At 39.1% G+C, this 24,211-nt stretch overlaps 1 protein-coding gene across 3 annotated transcripts; it reads left to right on the forward strand.

The window, feature by feature from the left end:
* The first annotated feature begins 600 nt into the window (after positions 1–600).
* On the forward strand, positions 601–22,976 carry RNASEH2B (ribonuclease H2 subunit B). Of its 3 annotated transcripts, none has more exons than XM_060786902.2 (11): positions 602–801; positions 3,015–3,086; positions 4,620–4,730; positions 6,387–6,463; positions 7,494–7,611; positions 7,994–8,058; positions 10,096–10,201; positions 10,903–10,984; positions 12,514–12,556; positions 15,309–15,389; positions 16,992–17,432. In XM_060786902.2, the coding sequence occupies exons 1-11, from the start codon at positions 723–725 to the stop codon at positions 17,097–17,099; spliced, it is 942 nt and encodes a 313-aa protein (XP_060642885.2). In that variant the 5' UTR covers positions 602–722; the 3' UTR covers positions 17,100–17,432. The 3 variants fall into 3 exon arrangements, with proteins under 3 accessions (XP_060642896.2, XP_060642885.2, XP_060642893.2); XM_060786910.2 differs by having other exon boundaries at positions 4,623–4,730; XM_060786913.2 differs by lacking the exons at positions 15,309–15,389; positions 16,992–17,432 and adding an exon at positions 19,714–22,976 and having other exon boundaries at positions 601–801.
* Positions 22,977–24,211: the final 1,235 nt, after the last annotated feature.

Consider the following 24,211-nt stretch of genomic DNA (forward strand, 5'->3'; position numbering starts at 1 on the left):
CTTTCTGCCTGGGGGAATCCTTTGTTGGGAGGTGATTAGTTGGCCCTGATTGTTTCCTTTCTGGAATTCCCCTGGTTTTGAGTGTTGTTCTTTATTTACTGTCCTGATTTTAGAGTTTTTATATACTGGTAGCCAGATTTTGTTCATTTCCTCCTGGAATTTGTAGTTTGGCAAGGCACCAGCACACTTTTGGTCCAGAGGAGGCGAAAGACCTGGTAAAACTACAGCTCCCATTAAAATGAATGAATGAGATTTTATTTCTACCCTGCCCTATCTCCCCCGGGCCCTTCCACACAGTCACATAACCCAGAATATCAAGGCAGAAAACCCCACAATATCTGCTTTGAACTGGGATATATAATGCCATATATCCCAGTTCAAAGCAGATAATGTGGGGTTTTATTCAACTGTGTGGAAGGGATCTCAGTGAGGACTCTGGGTGGCTTACAATATATCGAACGGCAAATGTTCAACGCCGTATAAAAATACAAAATAACACAAATCAAGAGATAAAACCTAATTCTACAGTGTAGGAGATGCACCCCAAGTCAATAGTCTCACCCACAATCTGCTTCTAAAACTGCACTGCGCATGCGTCCTGGCTCGAAACAATCCGATGTCGAAGGGGAGCACGGACGTGTTGGTCGGTCTAGAGTGGGAAAGAGTGGGAGGGCAGGCTCTCCTCTTCCTCGCTTTGAGGAAGCAGCAGCAGCAGCAGCAACATGCCGAAGCAGCGCCCCTCGCCCAAGAAGCTCCCCACGAAGAAGGGCGACTGCAGCCAGTGGGTGATGGTGGTCCCAGGTAAAGCAGCCCGCCTCTCCTCTTCGTCCTTTTTGCCTTCCAAAAAGGGCGGGAAAAGACTCCAGAGGGAATGCACTTTGACACAACTTGGGCTCCCATGGCTCAAGGCTATGGAGTAGCCAGTTTTGCTGAGGCCCCTTCCACACAGCTCAATAAAACCCCACATTATCTGCTTTTAACTGGGTTATATGGCAGTGAGGACTCAGATAACCCAGTTCAAAGCAGATACTGTGCAGTTTCTCAAGTCGCTCCTGACACGACAAAAAAAAAAGTCCAAAGGAAACTCAGGGTGGTTTACAAACGGCCCAATTTGATGCCTACAATAACAAAGAACAATTAAAACATTTAGCATAAATAACATTTGATACAATAAAATAAAACTGATAAAAGTATTATGCCACAGCGTTTCATTACTAAAATCATTACCCAGTCGCATTGTTCAGTTGTTCCGAAGATCTGAGTTTGTCTGCTACACTGCATTTGGGAAAGCTTGCGCAAAATGCCAGGTTTTGACTTTTTTTTTTTGAAATGTTAGGAGGGTGGGGGCCAATCTGATATCCCTAGGGAGGGCGTTCCATAGCCAAGGGGCCACCACTGAGAAGGCCCTGTCCCTCGTTCCTGCCAACCAAGTCTGTGAAGAAGGCAGGACCGAAAGCAGGGCCTCCCCAGAAGATCTTAGGGTCCTAGATGGTCCATAAGGAGAGATACATTCAGACAGGTAAGCTGGGCCAAAACCGTTTAGGGCTGTAGCCACCAAAACAAAGTTTCTGGAGTCGAGCAACTGCTTTCAAAGTAACTGCTGCACAATTAAATAGGAAATAACACTTTCAAACCAGGGACAGATTTTTTTTTCAAATTTTGTTACATAGTGTCATCTTTTTTGGTTGTGTAAGCTTTCAAGTTGATTTATGGCAACCGCTTAAATAGGTTTTCTTAGGCAAGTAATACCCAGATGTGGTCTTGCTAGTTTCGTCCTCCAAAATATTTACTGCCCATTTAATGCAGCTAGATTTCCCTATGAGCAGATTTTTCTTTCCCCTCTTGTATCTTCATAGTAAACATCTCCCAAAAAGCAGAAGTTGTCTCTGATTTAGGCCCCTTCCACACAGCTGAATAAAATCGCACATTATCTGCTTTGAACTGGGATATATGGCAGCATAAACTCAGATAACACAGTTTAAAGCGATTTTCTCCCTTGATATTCTGAAATAGAGGGCTGTGTGGTAGGGTCCCTTTCTTTCCAGATCTCAATTACAGATTTGTTTATTGAATTCATATCCTGTATTTTTTGCCTCCACAAATGTCACTCGGGAGGGTAATAAAACAAGGAAGTGCACAACTAGATGGAATCACAAATAAAGTGAATTAATGGATCGTTTTCAAAGGAGTAGATAAATGAGTGGCAGCCAGCTATTTCACAGGGAAAGTCTACACTGCCATGCAATCCAGATGATCAAAGCAGATAATCCACATTATCTGCTTTGAGCCGGATTATTTGAGTCTACACTGCCATATAATCTAGTTCAGAGCAGATAACCTGCATTTTATATGACAGTCCAGATGATCAAATCAGATAATCCATTATCTGCTTTGAGCAGGATTATACGAATCTACACTGCCATATAATCTAGTTCAGAGCAGATACCTGGATTTTATATGACAATCCAGATAATCAAACCAGATAATCCACATTATCTGTTCTGAGCAGGATTATATGAGTCTACACTGCCATATAATCCAGTTCAGAGCAGATAACTTGTATTTTATATTGCAGTTCAGAAGTTATGTGCCATTTTTGATTGTCAGATTTCAGAGCAGCAACTCCTTTGTGACAAAAGACAATGGCAGTCTGAGACATTCTGTATCTGAAGTAGCAGATTAGTAACTAAGAAATGAGGAAGGAGCAGGGAAATTATTTGTCAGAACTAGTCCTGGCAACAAAAGTATTTCTTTCGTTGAGTATTCTAGAAAGACTTTTCTTTGTGAAGGCAGAAATGAAACTAAAAGTCGCTTCTTGAACTCTTTGGTGTCTCAACATTTATGGAATTAATCATAAAATCAAAGCAACTTGTATTAAGTAGTGGACTTCTTGGATCTCCTAAGAGCATTTCTATTTTCCCATGGGTCACTAGGCAAGCCTAGTCTTTGTTGTTAAAATGCATTTTAAAAACCTGCGTAGGATGTCTCTTACATTAGAATTTAATATTTTTCAGAATCAGTGACTGACCTCCTGAGGAAGCCAAATTCTGGGCCTCTATTTACAACCCTGCGTAATCCAAGCACAGGCAAGTCCAAAGTGATACTATATGATTTTAAATTCTTCCATTGAATTCCTACTTTTCAAGCTTGCAAATTTTTTTTTAAAAGAAGAATACCCATTTAAGGAATTAAGTGATTTCTCTTTTAAAAAGACCCCTTATAAATAATGCTATCCACTTCAGCCCCCTTCCTTGCAGGAAAGCACAATCAAATCACTCCCAACAGATGGCGATCCAGCTTCTCCACAAAGGGAGACTCCACCACATTCCGCATATTCCACTGCTGAGCAGCTCTTACCATCAGGAAGTTCTTCCTAATGGTTAGGTGAAATCTTTTTTTCCTGCAATTTGAATCCATTGCTTCATATCCTAGTCTTTAAGAGCAGCAGGAAACAAACTTGCCCTCTCCTCAATGTCCCGTCCTTTCAAATATTTAAATATGGCTTTCACATCCCCTCTTGACCTTCTCTTCTTCAAGCTGAACTAAAACTTCAAGAAGAGAAACCAAGTCCTCAAAGTGCTTCGTTTCCAGACCTTTTGCCATTTTGGCTGCCCTTCTTGGACACGTTTCGATTTGTCAATATCCTTCTTGAATTGTGGTGCTCAGAACTAGATAGTGTTATTCCAGGTGAGGTCTGACCGAAGTAGAATAGAGTGATACTATTAATTCCCTCAGTTTAGAAGACACTGTGCTGCTGTTGATTCTGCTTTTTTGAGCTCATGTTTAGCTTGTGGCCTACTCAGACTCTTAAATCCTTGTCACATGGATTGTTTCCAAGCCAGGGGTCACCCATCCTATATCTGTGTATTCTGATCTCTGCTTTCCATAGGTTTTCCATTTTGGTGGCCAAGCCTACAGAGCAATGTGTCTTTTACGCATAACCAGAATAACAGAAGTGATTGCAGTTTCTCAAGTTGCTCCTGACATGACAAAAACAAACAAACAAACCATATTTGGAGTTGCTAGTGAATCAGTCTTACCTACTTTTCTTTTTTAGTTTTGTTGTTCATGTATGCTCAGTAAGAGATTCTGGAAGCAGCTGCTGCTTACCTTGCCTGTTGTAGGAAGGTGTACATTGCCACAGTAGGATTATATCATCATTGCTTTATAAGCTTATATACTTGTGTATTTTATGTGTGTTGCACTTCTGAGTGCTTTTGTGAGCCTGAATCCCTTTGGGGAGATGGTGGCGGGATATAAGTAATAATAATAATAATAATAATAATAATTATTATTATTATTATTTGAAACACAACAAGATGAGTCCACAGCAGACAAGATCACTCTGCTGGCTGTTGTATTGGATCACACGTCGGACACTTCCCAAGTGTCTAGGACTATTATTATTATTATTATTATTATTATTATTATTATTATCTAAAGTACAATCCCATTTTCCAGCTCAAGTAAAAATACTGCTTCAGCTTGACACCAAAATCCTTTGTCTCACACCCTTTCTTGTCTGAATTGAGACTCTCCCCTCATCTTCTTTGTCTGCATTGTTTTAAATGGAAAGAACCAGTGAAAGCAAATCCTGATGAGTGTTATCGTCTCTCTAGCAGGGCAGGCAGCCCTATATTTGTTCAGTGGTGATTCTCAGCAGCTATTTGAATTAAAAGCCTTCCACGAAGAGTACCGATCCTGGTTTATAGGTCAAGCTGTTCAACATGGTGAGTAAAATGCCACACTCTTTCATTCCACCTTTAACTGCTCTTCAACTGTGTTTTTTCCCATTCAGTGGCAGCTGGCAGTTGCCATGTTACTTGTATAGTGAATCCACTCTGGGTTTTAGTTCGATCTTCAAAGGAGAAAAATAGCCCATCGGAAGGTAGGATTCAGAACATCACGTAATTCCTTTAAAACTCTGAGTAAAATCCGTAGTAGATTCACAGCCCTACTGAACATGGAAGCCACCGGCTGATGTTTCTTCAGCTTCTCGCCATGACACACAAACAGGGTGGCTCTGTATTAAGTTGATAAAACTTGTCTGTATGAAAACAGTGAGACTTAGTCATAACTATCTTTTCACATTGCGCTTGGTAGGACCCCAAGTGCCACTAAGTTCATCTGAATCTGTCACACATTTTTATTTTTTGAATGGTTTTGATTGACACCGTTCTCTGGGTTTTTATCCTTTCCACAGTTTCTTGAATGTTACGAAAAAATGCTGAGCAGAATATCAGGGCAAGAGATCCAGTTGCCAAGTGGACTGCCCAGAGGACCACTGTCTCTGTTGACAGCACTTTGAAGAGACACATTTGTTCTCTTGAAATATTCTCATCCTGCCACACAGTCAGGCTTATATAAGGGAGTGTCATTGGTGTAATGATTTAGCCATTGGACTACAAGTCTGGAGACTAGGGTTCCATTTCCTGCTCATCCATGAAAAGTCACTGGGTGATCCTAGGCAAATCACACACTCTCAGCTCTCAGAAAACACTGTGATAGATTTATTTTAGGATTGTCATAAGTCTGAAATGCCTTGGAGGCACACAACAACAACAACAAAAGAGAGAGTGAAGGTGGATGTAACTGGCATTTCTGCCTCTACCCCCTTCTTCATGCTTTTTCATGCAAGAATTCCATTTATACCAGAAATGAAAATAAAGGAATAATAGGGAAAGTGAGAATTCTCCAGTTATTATAGCATAATTTAAGGATATGATGCCTTAATGCCTCGCTCCTTGTGAAAGATTAAGTCGTTGTTGTCCATGATCTGCTGATTTTTATGTTTATAAGCCTCCGGTGGTACAGTGGGTTAAATAGCTGAACTGCTGAACTTGCCGACTGAAAGGTTGGCGGTTTGAATCTGGGGAGCGGGGTGAGCTCTCGCTGTTAGCCTCAGCTTCTGCCAACCTAGCAGTTTAAAAATATGCAAATATGAGTAGATCAATAGATACCGCTCTGGCGGGAAGGTAACAGCGCTGCATGCAGTCATGTCGCCCACATGACCTTGGAGGTGTCTACGGACAATGCTGGCTCTTTGGTTTAGAAATGGAGATGAGCACCCTCCCCCCCCCCCCCCCCGAGTTGGACACAATTAGACTTAACATCAGGGGAAAACTTTTACCTTTACTAGAACATGCTTAATTAGTTTTCAGAATTTAAATTGGCAGTATATGGATAAAAGAGATCTCTCTTATTTTTAAAACTTAATTTACTTGTTTAGTTAACATGCATAGGATAGGATTGAAAGCCCATAATCTTGTCTGAGCCATTGCAGTGTTCATTGCTAAACTGTAAATGAATAACTGAGGATGACATGCTAGAAAGATACTATAGTCATTGCCCACTCTCGATGATACATGTTATTATTCTGACTTCAGATGGACGCCTGTTCTTTGCTACACCAATGGATCCGTTATTTCTTGTGCTGGTCTACCTTATCAAATCAGAGGAAGAGGTAGGTACCTAGGATGTTGAAAGAAAGATGGCATTATATCTTCTGTGAATGCAGAGGTTGTGCCATGTTTTAAGTAGATCACACATTTGAAGTAGACCATACATGAGTCCCCACGTAGAGATAGGGCAGGATAAAAATAAGGATTATTATTGTTGTTATTGTTGTTATTTATACCTGGAAGAGTTTTCATGGGGAAAATGTGTGTGAGAATGAAACTTTATTACCAATTATTGTTTCCACAACAAGCCACATTTTTCAAAATCCATTTGTTAGTCCTACAGTCAGGTCTATTTATCCATTCTAAGGCAGGGGTTCTTTGATTATCAGGTATTTAATTACAGTCTATGGAAAAGCAGGGATAATTTGTATTGTTATTTCCTTATGTGGAGGGTATTTCACACGAGCTGTTATGGTGGTAATCTATATAAAGGTCTAATAATCCATTCAGAAGGAATAATTTATGTCCATGATGAAGACCAGTAATTTGAAACTTTGTCCTAATTAGATGGGGATCCAGCAGTAAGTGTTTATGTGAGATACCATGTTTGTTGTTGTTTATTCCTTCATTTGCTTCTGACTCTTTGTGACATCATGGACCAGCCCATGCCAAACCTCCCTGTCAGCCATGTTTGTGCTGTGTGTTTATGCCAGCTGGTCAGCCAGATTTCAATTTCAACTAATCTTTGAAAAAAGTTGATACTTTATGTTTTGTAAATCTCAAGCTGCTAATGGTTTACATACCACTATATAATTTTATCAGGGTTTGGGCAACTAATTATGATAGAATTAATATAGTTTCACGTTACATTGTCTGCTATGAAGTTCCAGTTTGGTAGCTTTGTGGTAAAGAGGGCTAAAGACCTTGTAAAACTCTAACTCCTATGATTCAATAGCATTGACTCATAGCTGTTAAAGTGGTGTCAAATTGTATCCATTCTGTAATGTAGATTCACCCTTAGTTTAAAAATTCTCTGTTTTGTCAATAGTTGTTTGAATCCCTTTGATTGTTTATTTTTCTCTTCCATTATAGCATGGAAAGTTTCAGCCACTAGATCAAATTTTGATAGATGAAGAATTTCCTTCCTGTTCGATGTTGCTACAGTGCACAAGCACATCACAGTCAATTCACCATATAGTAGAAGAAAAAGGTAAAAGAACTGAGGAGTAGACTTAACAAGTTGCATTAAATGCATGTCTGTGTTAGCTGGTTATGTTTAGCTGGAAGAAGCCTCCACTGGGTCTCGCAAAGTATTCAGAGAATAAAAGAAATGGGTACAAAATTCCCAGTGGGCCATTTGCTGTGTCTTCGGGCGGCGGGGGGGGGGGGGGCATTCAACCCCTGGAGCAAATGTAGAAGCGGACATTGGGGAATGTCAAGGAGAGAAGAAAAAATGGACATTTTCCTTGTACACGTGTGAATGATCTTGGCAGCCACCTAGAAATTGGTCTAATACCTGCATTTCAATATTTTATTTTGTGGCTTGGAAATACAACCCAAACTTAATACAACTTCTTGTTTTTCAATCTCAGAAATCAGTGGCAAGAAATTTTATAAATTTAGTGAGGAGAAAACACTAAAGTGGCTAAAGAAGAAGGTAAGTTTCAACGTTCGAACATTTATTTCTACAGTGCTGCATGTGGTGTGCTATGTAACCTTTTTTTCCCAACCTGCCCCCTTCTAGATGATTTGTTTAAACTTCCATGGGACTTGAAGGCATCAGAGTAGGAAAAGTTGTTAATTGTGTGATAGCTTGCACTGAATTAAAATGCCAAGGTATACAACCCAAATGGAAGAATAAGGCTCACTCATTTTGAGTCCTGTTCTGAGAGAGGCAGGGAATCGATACACATAATAAAAATAGGTGTGTGTGTGACTGGGGTGTTCACTTACACAGATAAGCTCCCACTTTTACAAACGGCTATAGCTGCCACAGCTCAGGAGACACTAACCGCCCTTCCTCCAATGACATTGCAGGTTATAGTGAGTGTCATGAACATGTGCAAGAGCCATGCCAGTGTCCTCTACAACCACCATACTGTCCACCACTTGAGTGAAGGCTTTTATACAGGGACAATTTCATCCTAGATTTTATGTGTTTCATCTACCATAAACATCCCAGTGTTCCTTTCTCTTTCAATTGGTGTGGAATCTGCATGACCCCACCTGCTGCCTCTCCCTTAATCCTTTTGTATTTTTTCCTATGGTCACAGCAGAGAGGAATTGATCAGCAACTAAACATCCTAGCGAGGTATGGGGAGAATACACCATGATTTATAGGAGTTGTAGGTGCTGGGATGTGTAGTTAAGAGCACTCTGAACTCCACCAAATATGGAATTGGACCAAACTTGGCACACAGAGCCCCCATAACCAGCTGGAGGTCTTTGGGGAGTTATAGTTCACTTACATCCAGAGAGCACTGTGAACCCACACACTTACTGGGGGGGGGGGGAACCGATCTTCAGTGTTGAGAGTTGTAGTTTACCTACATCCAGAGAGCATCTAGAATCACTGATCTGGAGCAAACTTGCCCAACATAACAAACCTTATGTACTGGTGGAGTTTCTTGGGGTTCACCTGGCATTATGTAAATTGTAGTTCACCCACAACCTTATGCATTTTGTACAATTAAAAAACTGACTTTTTCAAATAACCCGGACAACGGCGGGTCTCCAACTAGTAGCTTAAATAAATAATAGAAGTGAATATAAAATAAGAAATACTGCAGATGACTAAAACTTCTTTCTCCTATAAGTGTCATTTGATTCAATGGGTATATAAAGAATGCTCTAAAAATTATAGTGTCAGCCAAGATTATATTGGTTTGCACTATTACTCTGGCAAAGGAAGTGAAGTTTTAATGGCACAACAGATGTGTAATGTCACCAGGTTTTGGAATGATAAGAGATGGCAGCAATATGGCAATGATAAGATAAAGCTGACCTGCTAGCGTATGCTCTTGGCTCTTGCTGCAGCCCCATGGTGTCATTGCATTTCATTAAAAAAAAAAGACTAATGTCACCACAGTAGAATCTCAAACAAACAAAAGTTACTACTGGAATTCTATCAAATATATGTATTGAAGATTCTCTGTTACTGCTTTTGAGATAATCCCCTTTCCCCCCCTTTTACCCTTTTACCCCCTTTTCCCATTACAGTGCACCTACACTGTAAAATTAATGCAGTTTGATGCTGCTTTAACTGACACCGTTCAGTGCTATGGAATCCTGGGATTTGTAGTTTGGTGTGGGACCAGCTCTCTTTGGCAGAGGAGGCCAAAAACTGCAGGCTCCTGGGGACAGAGCTGCCATTTGAAGGGCTGACTAGAATTAACTAAAATTATAGTTAGATGAACAAAAAAAATATCTGCCAGGAAGGAACATACTTTTTCAGGGTCTTTTTCTAACAGCCATGTTTATATGAACAGGAATATTTTACAAATATAGTTTTATTCGTGTGCAATCAATCCACATTTGATTCACAGAAAGTTAACCAAACAAATTGTTTATCTCTCTTTCCAGTAGGATAGTTAATCCTTGCAAGTATTATTGAAATTCGATTCATAGCTTACATTTTAAAACTTTGGCTGTGAGGATGAACCACAACAATGATACGAGATTTCCCTCTGACCAGGTAGACCAGACTGTGAAAGTATTAAAGTGCCACAATGTGCGTGTGGATGCAAGAGTTCAAACTGCAACATTTATTAGTGGAAAACAGTTCACCGATGCCACGGAAGGTAAGGGAATTGAATTAACTTAGAGATAAATTTGTAGTGTAAAATATAAATATTGGCATTTTGGTTATTAAAATGGTTTTCCATCTGATTTTTTTTCAGACCTCTTTTCTTTTACTGTGGTTCTGTTTTTTCCCTCCTAAAGGGACATAGTCACCTTAATCAGTTGTGGAAAGACATTTTTGGCCAGCAGGGGGGAAGACCTATTGTGTCCTGCCCATATTTGTATCCCTCCAAAAATCCCCTGATCACAGAAAACCATATTTAATAACTCTTGGCACTATAAGAGGGTTTTGTGAGACCAGTTGCTCTTGTTGCAACAGCGTAGTAACAGTGAGGCCGCGGACCATATTTTAGTTCTTGCTGACCATTGGTGGTCCATGGACCACAGGTTGGGAACTACTGATCTAGATTATTTTAAATGATTGAATTAAAACTATTTTTTAAGGAATTGGATTTACATGATTTTTTTAATTGAAGCTGGGTGTTTTAACTGATGTTATGTGTTTATTTTAATCTGTTGTTGTGCCCTGCTTTGATCCATGGAGTGAGGCACTGAGAAAATAATAATAATAATAATAATAATAATAATAATAATATAGTATTAATAATAGAAGAGGGCTTCTGCATCTAGGATAACATGTATTTGGTTGCTATTTGTGAGAAATTTGAATAACATGGTATTCATTGCATTTTTGTGACAGAGGACTATATTCGCTATGCCCATGGGTTAATCTCAGAATACATTCATGAAGACCTCAGTATTGCACTAGCGAAATACTTACGGTAAGTGTGAGAAAAATATACCAGCTTTCTTCCCTGAAAGAGAATTTTCCGGACATGGTTGCTGCAAAGACATAAAAAGTACCGTTTACATCAAGATGAATTCTCTCCCCTACTACCCCTCTAGGTCCCCCAGCCCCTTTTTATTGTAGAAATTTGGGAGACTCTGCTAAACTGAATGGTCTGTTTGAGAGTGCATTGATGGGGAATGCTGTAAAAAAGGAGTAGAAACTGAAGCCACATCTACACTACCACATAAAATCCAGATTATCTGATTTGAACTGGATTATATAGCATTGTAGACTCATATAATCCAGTTCAAAACAGATAATTGGATTATCTTCTTTGATAATCAGGATTATATGGCAGGGGCCTGGGTGAAAGGAAGGATCCCATGAAACTAGGCACAGACTCTTTCTTCAGACTGAGCTCTTGAGCTCCCACTTGTTGAAGCTGGCTTCATCCATTTCAAGGAGGGGGGAAACACCTCAGTGCCCCTTCAGTAGCTGCCCAACAACTTTCTCAAGGAGCTCAATTGAAGGAAAGCTGGTAGACACAGGAGCGAGGAAGTCAGCTTTTTCAGATCAGTTCTGCCCAATTTTCTTTAGATCTAGCTCTGTATCCTGTGCTTTTGCTCTTGATCTTGTTATTATTTGGAAAGAAAGCTCAATCTTCCCTACTACACAATGGAGACATAAGATAATGCATTGATGGAGACTAAAGGTGATACCAAAAGTATTAATAAATTCAAATGCCAAGTCATTATAAGATGCGATGAAAGTAACCTGATGACAGAATTATGCTTAGGTAGCGGTTGGGCAACCCAGTCCAAAAGGTTCAATGAAACAGCGTTATTGTAGTTGAAGGGACAACATTTATTTGCAATGTAGTTTATCATCTCTTATGCACTCTTTCCAATCTAAGTGATTTGTTGTAAGTGCTGATGGGCTGCATCATGTTGTGTATTGTATAAAATGGTCTAGTTTATAATAATAATAATAATAATAATAATAATAATAATAATAATTTATTTATATCCCTCCCTATCTCCCCGTGAGGACTCATGTGTATGTTTTTATGTTAAGACTGTGCACAATATTCAAAAGGCAAATTGCCATTTCTGGAATCTTTTGGAGCAGGCAAATTGCCGTGTTGGGTAAGCACGGGGAGTAGAAGGATGATAGTCCAGGAAACCTGTAGGATTTGAAGGCTGGGAAAACAACCTTGAGTGGCTCTGGGTCCAGAGAGCAAGACAACACCTTGTCTCTCCCTCTTTTTAATTGTAATAATGGGATTGATCCTTCCTATCAGCCTTTATACTGCCCCCCTGTTCTTCAGGAGGATCATCTAGCCTCACAGAGCAGCATTTCATTGGATGCAAGAGCTTTTAGCAGGAAGGAGGAATTGGTGAACATAGACCCTTTCCATCTGTTTCACATGTAGGGATTTTGGATTCAGTTTCAAGACCCTGTTTATGCTGTTTCTAAAAGTTGACTTCCGCAACATTTTTTGTTTTGTTATTTGCCCTTCAGGCTTCCACAAATTTCATCTCCTCCAGCAGAACCGGCATCAAAGGTAAGAAACTTTTATCATTGTGATGGTTTTAATGTTGATGAATAGTTTCACATAACCCTAACATTCAGCAGATGGTGCTTAGACATGATGAGGTAGATTTGCTGCAAAACCATTAAGAAGAAGGCAAGCAATTCTCTCTCTATGTATTTCTTTAATAAAAAATAAAGGTGATTCTATTCCCCAATACCGGGCTGAAGGAATAATTTGTCACAGTGTTTGAAAGGACTGAAGCAGAATGTGCAACAATTTTTTTACGTGTTAAGTACATTTACAGATTGAGGATCAGCTTGCCCTCACATGTTGCTTTAGCTCAATCCCAGCCAGTTCCTTGAAAAAGATCAAAGGGATGCTATGAAACTTTTAAAAGTGGCATTTCAGAGTAAAGTGCCCATCAATGCCTTGAGCAAGAAGGAAAGGGGTTAAAGTGGTGACTTCGGGATGAACCAAGATTGAAAAATGCAACAGCTTCCGTGCATCTGGCTTACAGTGCTCAGGGACAGGAGAGTGCAACCTCCAACCATGGGAAACCTAGTCAAATTATTTTTTGAATGCTCAAGGGACAAAGAGGGATGGGGGCAGTGGATAATATGAGCTGTTTGTATTGGACTCACCACCAATTGAACGGTGCAGTGATAAGTGCAACTGCAAGAAGATCATTAAATGAGTTCTCATGATGATACATACATGATCTATAGAGAACCTAAGGTTTTGTTTTGGTTTTTTTTTTTGTTCCACAACCATATTCCTTTCTTATATGCTCATGTGTCATTAGATTGCTTTGAGGTTTACTCAAAGTGGCCGTCTGTGATATGATGCTAGTCTGTGAGCTATTGGCTGCTGGTCTGTGATGAGTTGCAAAGAAAGAAAGCAAGACAGACAGTCAAAACCAGGGGTCCTCAAACTTTTTAAACAGAGGGCCAGGTCACAGTCCCTCAAACTGTTGGAGGGCCGGATTATAATTTTTTTAAAAAAAGAATGAATTCCTATGCACACTGCACATATTTTATTTGTACTGCAAAAAACATTTTAGAAGAATACAATAATTAAAATTAAGAACAATTTTAACAAATATTAACATTAGTATTTCAATGGAAAGTGTGGGCCCGCTTTTGGCTGATGAGATAGGATTGTTGTTATTGTGTGCTTGATCTAACTTATTTAAGAATTGATTTTTTTGACTAAAATTTCTTGTTTTGTGTATGAACATACATGGTAATTTCTCCTACTATTGCAACAAAAAAGGATGCTGTGAGTTTTGCTACTTACCATAGTAATGTTATTGAAGCAAGAATAATATTACCATGGTGCAAAGCAAAGGGAAGTCTGGATGAGGAACATGGGCATCCAGATGCTCCAAATTACAAGATCGGGGCAAGGTGAGAGGATGAGGGAAGTCTTACAATCTTCACAGAATAGATATTAGAAGATCTGTGCTCATTGAAATAAAGAGAATAAAATGAATTTGCCCCAGCAATTAATGACTTACTAAGTGTTCTTTTTGTATAAATATTCAGAGTTGCTCGGTCTCTCAGTGCCATGCTGCATCCTGTTTTCTTCCTTTCTTCCCTTCTCTTCCAAATGTTGTCTTGTCAAGTCCTGGCTGTCTGCACATTCAGTATTCCTTCCTCCCACTATGGTGTTACATAGTGACTCTTCTTTGATTACACTATGTAACCCCATTTTTTTCCTGTGTCATTTGTTCTGAATGAAATTACTACAGACAGGAACACAATTAAAAAAAGCAGTAGTGCTTGGAATGTGCCACAGTATCTGTTGATATCTGATTGATTCTTCGATTCATTGGATAGAATCAGATATTTTAATGGTCCAAAACAGAATGAAATTGATGATAATATCAGTAATTTTTTAAAAAGCTTTTATTTTATTTTATTTATTTTATTTTTATTTATTTCATGTCAAAAGAATTGCATAAATAAGTATAAAACTGATAAAAATAGAGGAAACACAAGCAGTTAAATAATTTTTGAGCAAAAACGGGCAACAGCGACCGAATTGTCTTTAGCTTTAAACAGTTCTTCCTCTGTGCATGAGTCAGGGCATTGTGGGCAAGCATACAGATGCTGAGTTGTCTGTTCTGCTCCACAGTTGCACAAGTGGAGGATTCTTCTAGGCCGTGCCAGTTTGCCAGGTTGTCTTTTGATCTACCCACTCCACTTCTGAGTCTGTTCAGGGACTTCCAAGTTGCCCATTCTTGGTTTGCCCCTGAAGGAAGACCCTTGTGGGGGGCCATCCAGTTGGGATTTCCTGATTTTGCTGCCCAGAGGGATACTCTTGGTGTTGCTAGGGGGACGTTAAGAGGAGTGGTGGTTTTCATGAAATTTTTCCGTTTAAAAATTCTAAGCACTCATATAAAAATACCATAAGATTGAACTATGGCAGTTAAAGTGGTATCCAGCTGCTATGAACATGTGATATACACATGTTTCCTACTTCCTTTTAAGTCATTTTCCCCAGGTTCTGGAATTAGCATAACTATTTAACTGCAGGGTTGTCTGTTTATGCACGTGTCTGTTTTTGTTTTTAATGTTGATGCGGTCAATAGACTATTCAATAAATTTTGCACATAACCATTTAACTGCAGGGGGTGAAATGCACAATTTCACTTCACATGCCATTATCACTTCTTGTCTACTGCATTTCTTCTAAATCCGAATTTTTTGAGTCTGAAATTCAGTCTGGGAAAAACTACGATATGTCACTGATGGAGCAAACCATCACTCTAACATTGCAGAAAAGGAAATTGTCAGATGCCCCTGTGGAGGCAGAGGAAGACTATACGAAGTTTAACACTAATGACCTAAAAAACAAAAAGGTAAGTGATGGCTTTTTTCTTCTACCTAGCCTTTTGACTAAAAGTTTGGTGTTGTCCTAGGATGCTTTCCTAATGAGGAAAAGATAGGATATGGATTTTAAGAACTCCAGTCCCTTTTTGAGGATTAAAACTCCCAATTTTATAGAACATCAAGTAGCAAAACAAATGGTCAAATATGTGTGTTAAAGTATGTATCTTATGAAAGAGAATTTGGGGTTACATAAAATTGCCTTGGTGGTCACTGCTAAAACACCAAATGCATAGTATCTGTTGCTTCTGATTATTTTTGACTTGATAAACATCATCATGAATTGCCTTGTAGCATTAAGGTATGCTTCACTAATGTTCAGTTACTGTATGTTGCCAGTTTCTGTTACTTTATCCTATGGTTCATGCCTGGAGCCATTGGTGGTGAAGTGGGTTAAACCACTGAGCTGCTGAACTTGCTGACCAAAAGGTCGGCAATTCAAATCCGGGGAGCAGAGTGAGCTCCCGCTGTTAGCCACAGCTTCTGCCAACCTAGCTGTTTGAAAACATGCAAATGTGAGTAGATCAATAGGAACTGCTCCAGCGGGAAGGTAACATCACTCCATGCAGTCATGCTGGCCACATGACCTTGGAGACGTCTACAGACAATGCCAGCTCTTTGGCTTCGAAATGGAGATGAGCACCACCTCCCAAAGTTGGACACAACTAGACTTACTGTCAAGGGGAAACCTTTACCTTTTTATAGTTCATACCTATGCCACATGCTGATTGTGTGTGTATCAATGTTAAATGAAAATTTAAAAAGCGTTCTGGCTGGAAGTAAATTCTGTGAGGCTTATTCCCAGATAAGGATTTTGTGGTCATGCTGAGCAAGTTACTGGTTGGCGGTTCATGAAAATACCTAAATCTTAATGTGAAGGATATTATTTAGATTTAGTTTCATATCAGTTTTCCCATGTGATATGAAGGAGCGTTTAAGAATGTAAGGATCTATATAGAGAGAGGGAAGGAAATGAGTGAATATTGTAGTGCACCTTTAGGTTGTTTCTCATTTAAGTCAACCCTAAGGTGGAACCTATCAGAGGGTTTCTTGGAGGGCATGCTGAAGCTGAGAGTGTGTGACTTGTTCAAGGTCAATGAATGAGTTTCAATGACTGAGTGGGCTTTTGAACCCAGGTTTCCCATAGTTATAAGGTGCATCTACACTATAGAGTTAGTTCAATTTGATACTACTTTAACTGTCATAGCTCAATACAGTGGAATCATAGGAGCTGGCGGAGATGGCTAATTTTTTTGTAAAACTACAATTCCTATGATTCCATGGCATTGAGCCATGGTATCAGTTAAAATAGGAAGGTAATGGCGTTTTGGTGGGAAGGTAACGGCACTCCATACCGGCCACATGACCTTTGAGGTGTCTATGGACAATACTGGCTCTTTGGCCTAGAAATGGAGATGAGCACCACCCACCAGAGTCAGACATGACTAGACTTAATGTCAAGGGGAAATCTTTATCTTTACTTTGTTTGATACACCTTGTATATATAAAGCAACATGAATTGCTTGATATATATGTCAAGCAATGCCCTAATGTTTTCCTTTCTTCTTTTTCAGGCAAACAGTAAGATGTCAGCTGCTCAGAAAGCTCTCTCAAAAGTTGACAAGAGTGGCATGAAAGCTATTTCTTCTTTCTTTGGTTCTAAAAATAAAGCTGCAAAATGAGATAAAGATTAGGTACAATAGTTGGCCTTGATATGTTCTATTAAACCCCACCTTTTGTCATCCTTCCACCTCAGTGTCCAAATAAGTACTTTAGTCAATTTAGAAGCAAGACTCTTCAGAAGAGCTATTGTTTGGTTCCCGTGTGAGCTTTAGTATTGGGAAATATAATATTGTGTGAAACTGAAGTTAGAGCAATGTTCTGTAGTCCCCAGTGGGGGGAAATGTTTTGGATCTTTTACAGGTCCAGAAGCGCCAAACAATATTCTTGTTTGCTTAAATTTTTTTACTACTAGTTCAATAAAATGCAACACAATAAATCTATTTCTAAAACAATTGCTCATGTTTCTTGTTTTCTTGATTGAAAGGGGGGAGGGAATGCCGTGTGTCTTCCCCTGTTTCTTCCTTATTTTTCAAAAGAGATTTGGAATATCTTTGTATCATACCTCTATCTCTTTGGGCTGTGGAAGTGACATTATGCCTAATTTTGATACCTTTATTGGACTGTTTAATGTGCATAAAATACAAGCTTTTGAAAATGCACTAGCATATAATGTTAAACACTCTGTATCCATCACACTATTTTTGGCCATTTTTGAATATTTCAATCCACTCATAGTCCATTCTACAAGAGAGAACTTTATCCCCATTCTGCTCCTGGTACACCTGTCCACAAAAAGCACATGACAATGCTGTTCCTCTTTGGTGCAATTTATATGTTTCACAGCCTGACAACTCTTATAGTTGTCAGACTGTGGACTGCGGTGGTGCAGTGGTTTAAACCATTGAGCTGCTGAACTTACTGACCGGTGGTTCAAATCCGTGGGACAGGATGAGCTCCCACTGTTAGCCCCAGCTCCTGGCAACATAGCATGCAAATGTGAGTAGATCAGTCAGTACTGCCTCAGCAGGAAGGTAAACAGCGCTCCATGCAATCATGCCGGCCACATTACCTTGGAGATGTCTACGGACAACGCAGGCTCTTCAGCTTATAAATGGAGATTAGCACTACCCCCCCCCCCACCCCCGAGCCGGAGATGAAATAGAAACCTTTACCTTTATCTGTGTGTATCTGTGTTTAATTGTTTTGAGGCATTGAATGTTTGCCTTGTGTCTATATATCCTGGAATTTGCCCTGAGTCTCCTCGGGGAAATAGGGTGGAATGCAAATAAAGTATTATTATTATTATTACTAGCCATCCCCTGCCACGCCTTGCTGTGGCCCAGTCTGTGTATATGTGTTTTGTGTGTGTATATATGTGTGCATATATTTGTGTATATATATCGTTTTGCGCATGCGTTATAATTTTTTTTGTCATTTGGCTTTTTAAATCTCTTCTGCTGTATTTTTCAGTGTTTTTATAAGCGATGGGCACTTGTTGGCCTGATAGGTGTATTGTGTCCAAATTTGGTGTCGATTCATCCAGTGGTTTTTGAGTTATGTTAATCCCACAAACAAACATTACATTTTTATTTATATAGATTATTATAGTAAATTGCCAGACCGACTAGTCACGCGACACACACATACACAACCAATTACTATTCCCACCCTCGCTGTTTCTAACAAGAATATAAAAGTACAGAAACTTTTTGAATAATTTCTCCTATGTCCCCTCAGTATTTTCTAGATCTTTGAATGTTGAGTATATGGTATTCCTGAGCCAGACATTCTTTATTTCAATAGACTTTGCTATTATCCATGGTACAGAATTGACAAATAATCCCAAGCAAGGGCATGTCTTATAGGAAATGAAGTCTCCTTCTGGAGAGAAAAAGCACGGTATAAATAAACATAATAATTCTTCAAATGGTGATCATGTCAAAAGCAGGGTTGGTTGGTTTACAGGTTGTTGTAATAATTAGATATGTGTCCTCAACATTGGGGATCGCTAAATGCAGAACAATTTTAGTAGCACATTTCAAACTAATACATTATATAATTGTTGATGAGAATGACTTGTGGATATCATTTGATGAGATCAAATACTTGTAATACATTCCACAGAAATATGAGAAAACATTTGGTCTACACAAGTCTGGAAGAGTGTCCTGGTAATGTGTTGTCAAAGGCTTTTGTGGCCAGAATCACTGGATTGCTGTGAGTTTTCTGGGCTGTTTGGCCATGTTCAAGAAGCATTCTCTCTTGACGTTTCACCCACATCTATGGCAGGCATCCGCAGAGCTTGTGAGGTATGTTGGAAACTAGGCAAGTGGGGTTTATATATCTTTGGAATGTCCAGGGTGGGAGAAAGAACTCTTGTCTGTTGTGAATGTTGCAATTGATCACCTTGATTAGCATTGAATAACTTTGTAGCTTCAAAGCTTGGCTGCTTCCTGCCTGGGGGGAATCCTTTGTTGGGAGGTGATATATAAACATGTATAAACATGTATAAATCCTTGCCTAGTTTCCAACAAACCTCACAACCTCTGAGGATGCCTGCCATAGATGTGGGTGAAACATCAGGAGAGAATGCTTCTGGAACATGGCCATACAGCCCGGAAAACTCACAACAACCCAGTGTCCTTACAGTGAATAAATTACCATACTACATATCATTAGTTGGATGATTATATTTATAGATGTGCTCCTTTCTCTCTCTTTCTCTCTCACTAGATGTCAGTACGTCACCAAAGGAAGAGATGACGGGAATAAAATGAAATTTGGATGCCTTATTGTATCATGGAATATTAAGACCATTTTAAAGACGGGCCAGTCATACTGTAAGAATCTGTTAACTAGATGATAGTAGCTGAAGAATAGGGTCATCTTTCTCACATCTGGCAGCTTGAAGTGTTAGCTTTTTCAGTTTACTAAATCTTTTACTTTATTATACTTACTCCTTATTCTGCAGGCAATCTTGACTTGATTTCCTTGCCAACTTATCTATTGCTGGCAAACTTATCTAGGTGATGTTGTATAGCTTGAAAGGGCTTTTTTAAGTGTGCATTTTTAAAAGCGAGAATTTATAGTTGGGAGAAGAAAAGTAATGGCAGAAGGCACAATGCTCCTCAATGAACCTTGCTCTGAGGCTGCCATTGATCTGGGGCAGAAGGTGACCAGAGAAAGGGCTTTTTTATTGGTGACTTCTTGGTTGTAGAGCACTTCTATAGGCTGGAACCTATTTTATTCACTTTTTAAGCACCAAATGATTATATATTTTGGGCCTTTAATGGCTGACTGATTTTATATGGGCGTTTCTTGCTGTTCAATTGCACTTATAATCTCTATAATTTTCACACTTTAAAAAAATATATGTTTACAGATAGCATTTTTATATTATTGGAATGGGTGGAGTGACAAGGTTGTTGTGAGTTGGGCTGTATGGCCATGTTCCAGAAGCATTCTCTCCCGATGTTTCGCCCATATCTATGACAGGCATCATCAAGGTTGTGAGGTCTGTTGGAAACTAGGCAAGTGAGGTTTATATATATCTGTAATGTGCAGGCTGGGAGAAAAACTCTTGCCTGTTTGAGGCAAGCATGAATGTTGTAGTTGGTTGCCTTGATTAGCTTTTAATGTCTCTGCAGCTTCAAAGTCTGGCTGGTTGCTTTGAAGCTTCCAGGCTTTGAAGCTACAAGGCCATTAAATGCTACTCAAGGTGGCCAATAGCAACATTCACACTTGCCTCAAATAGACAAGAGTTCTTTCTCTCACCCTGGACATTCCACAGATATATGAACCTCACTTACCTTAGTTTCACTTACCCCATGAACCTCTGAGGATGTCTGCCATAGATCTGGGCGAAACATCAGGAGAGAATGCTTCTGGAACTTGGACAGACAGTCCGGAAAACTCACAGCAACCCAATGATTCCAGCCATGAAAGCTTTTGACAACATGGTGGCATGACAGTTTTTTAAAAAAATCAATCACGATAACCAGCAATGATCAGAGGTTCATCGACACTGGATTTATTTGCATCAATAATGTGTATTTGTCTCTCATATATTTTACAAAATAACTGTATTGTTTCAAAATATCCAGGTTGAAGGCACTGTGTATTTTACCCCAGTTTTTGATTTTTTTATGGAAAAAGGTTTTCATACATGGCAATGTACTTTCCCTTTATGTGCAGCAGACTCCAATGGCTTACTGACCCATATTTTTTATCAAAAGGGCAGTTTTGGGACACTGGTTGTAAAAAAATAGTTGATGTTGATGCAGAAATTGATTAACATGGGTCATACTTCGGAACATTATGTAACTTCTATATATTTTTTTAAATGACATGTTTTTTAAAAAAATATTTTTATTTGTAACATGCAGGACAGAGTGATATGCAGTTAAATGTTTTGTTTTGTTTTTTCGTATGTATTATGTGTTTTAAATGTGTTAATGTTTCCAAAGAAGTGTCTTTAACTGGATGTGAGGTATAATTTTTAAAAAAATGCTGGTTCTGTTTTGATATTGTAACCCACTTTTTATTGCGTATTTTATATTGTTACCCATGCAGGAGAAAGGCAGGGTGAAAATCAATTCAATAAATAAACAGCTAATTACAATTACTAAAAATAATCAAAAATGGTACCAAAGATTTTCAAATTACTCTTTTCATCATTTAAAATGTATTATATATAACAGAATATATTATTTTGAAATCAAAATGTGAGCTATTAATCATTGCTCCACCCTAAAGCTTGCAATCTATAATTTAAAATATTGTTTACATGTTTAATGAACTAGGATAATTTTTAACTATTATACCATTTTTCTAAGCATTGCCCATCTTCCCTCAGATATATTTTTATTGTAAAAATATCTTTGAGTAACTTCTTTTTTCGTGTACATTTTGTGTGTCTTTGGGTATGTATTTGTTGGCATATAGTCTTAAGAAGGCAACCAAATCATAGAGTTGCCTTTGCAGAATGTGCCTTTGCTTTCCTCTGAGCCCCAAAGAGTGTGATTTGTCCAAGGTCGTCCAGTGGGTTTCCATGGCCAAGTCGGGATTCAACCCTGATCTCCAGAGTCATAGTCCAATGCTGAAACCAATACTCCCTGTCGACTTTTAAAAATCATGTCAGAAGTGACTTGAGAAACTGCAAGTCGCTTCTGGTATGAGAGAATTGGCCATCTGCAGAGACATTACCCAGGGGACGTCCAGTTGTGTTACCATCCTGTGGGAGGCTTCTCTCATGTCCCCACATGGGAAGCTGGAGCTGAAAGATGGGACCTCACCCCGTCTCACGGATAACGCTGCTGGAGGCTCCAACCCCATTCTTTTCATAGTCTACTCGTAGTCTATGTAGGTACAGATTTTCCCCTGATATTAAGTCCAGTCATGTCTGACTCTGGAGGTTATTGCTCATCTCCATTTCTAAGCCAAAGAGCCGGCATCGTCTGTAGACACCTCCAAGGTCATGTGGCCAGCATGACTGCATGGAGCACCGTTATCTCCCCCCCCCCCCCCGGAGTGGTACCTATTGATGTACTCACATGTGCATATTTTCAAATTGCTAGGTTGACAGAAGCTGGGGCTAACAGTGGGAGCTCATGCCGCTCCCTGGGTTTGGACTTGCAATCTTTCGATCAGCAATTTCAGCAGCTCAGCGGTTTAACCCACTGCGCCACCTAGGGCTTCACTTAGTCTACTTAAGAAGGAGTAAATGGAAGCACAGCTGCCTCTAAAGCAATGTTACTCCTTTTCTCCTCCTTTCCCAAAAACCCATTAGAATCATGTCTTCACATTTGTGGAAGTTGATCATAGAATAAATCCAGAGGGCTTAGAGATTCCAAAGAGATGCTCTTTCTGATTAAAAAATAGATATTGAAAAAAATAAAATGTAAATGGACTTGAGTGTTCACTGACAAAACTGGTTACAGAGAAATTGTATATTTGTGTGTTTACTAATGTGTAAATTAAAATCATTCTGCCTTAAACTTTGTGTTTCACTTTTTCAATGAATACAATAACTTTTAAAGTAATGATTCCTATAACAATGTATATATTCGTACAAAAGAGCACACTGTGATGAACATATTGAATTAGGATATGGTCATATTTTACATCTAAAGTGTTTATTAAACAAGTGTAAGTTTCCAGTGCTGACAGTTCAAAACTTCCGAATGCCAACTTGCAAGATAGGTGTGTTTGGTTTTATTTTTCATTGTTCAGATGGAAGTGTCAGCATATCATTTCCTCACATGCTGTAGTCCCTGTTAATCTCAGCCCCTCACTCCAGTTGTAATTTAATAAAATCTAACAGCATTATTGTGAAGCGTTGTTATTAGGATCACATGTGCTAAGTTCCGTAATTGAAGTTATTTTTCTTTAAGTGTTGAAATATACTCAAAATTGGTAGGCTGGTTTTATAGCCCATAAGAACCAATTATGTTTCAGTGAGTTCCTACTTCAGATATCATTTTCCTTATACAGACAGACCATTTTTATCCATAGTTAAATGTGCACTCCAGCAACAAAGTATAATGTGAATACATTCCTAGTGCTGAAATATAAATGAGAATTGACATTTTCGCCCAGTATGGTGGTTTAGATAAATGTATGTGAAACGGAGCTTCAAATTATATAAATCCTTCATACTACAAATGCAAGGAATGCAGACTTTATTTGTGTTTGTGCCTTCAAGCCCACTGTTGACTTGTGGCAACATTATGAATTTGATAAAGTTTTTTAGGCAAGGAATACTCAGAGGTGGTTTGGCCAGTTGCTTTCTCTGAAATATAGGCCTCATATTCATTGCCACTCTCCCATCCAAGGACTAACCAGGGCTGTCCCTGCTTAGCTTCCAGGATCAGATGTGATTTGATACAGTCTACAAGAGGAGACTTGATTAAATGCCCTGTTCTTCTTAGACTTCAATTGATGGTAGTTTTGACAACACTAAGGTAGAGCTATTTTGGGGATTTCTTGACAATATTGAGTGAGCAATTGCCCTTGCCCTCCTTTGAGACTGAGAGCATGTGTCATACCCAAGATCACCCTATGGATTTCCATGGCTGAACAATGATTAAAACCCTGGTCTTCTGGAGTCCTAGTCCAACAGTCAAATTATTGCACCATGCTGTCTCTCATTAAATTATCACACAATCTTAATAATTTATAATCGACTGGTTGCCCTGACACGATAAATAAATAAATAATTTGCCATCCCTAG

Source organism: Anolis sagrei, chromosome 1 (assembly GCF_037176765.1).
Source record: "Anolis sagrei isolate rAnoSag1 chromosome 1, rAnoSag1.mat, whole genome shotgun sequence".
Classification (NCBI taxonomy): Eukaryota; Metazoa; Chordata; class Lepidosauria; order Squamata; family Dactyloidae; genus Anolis; species Anolis sagrei.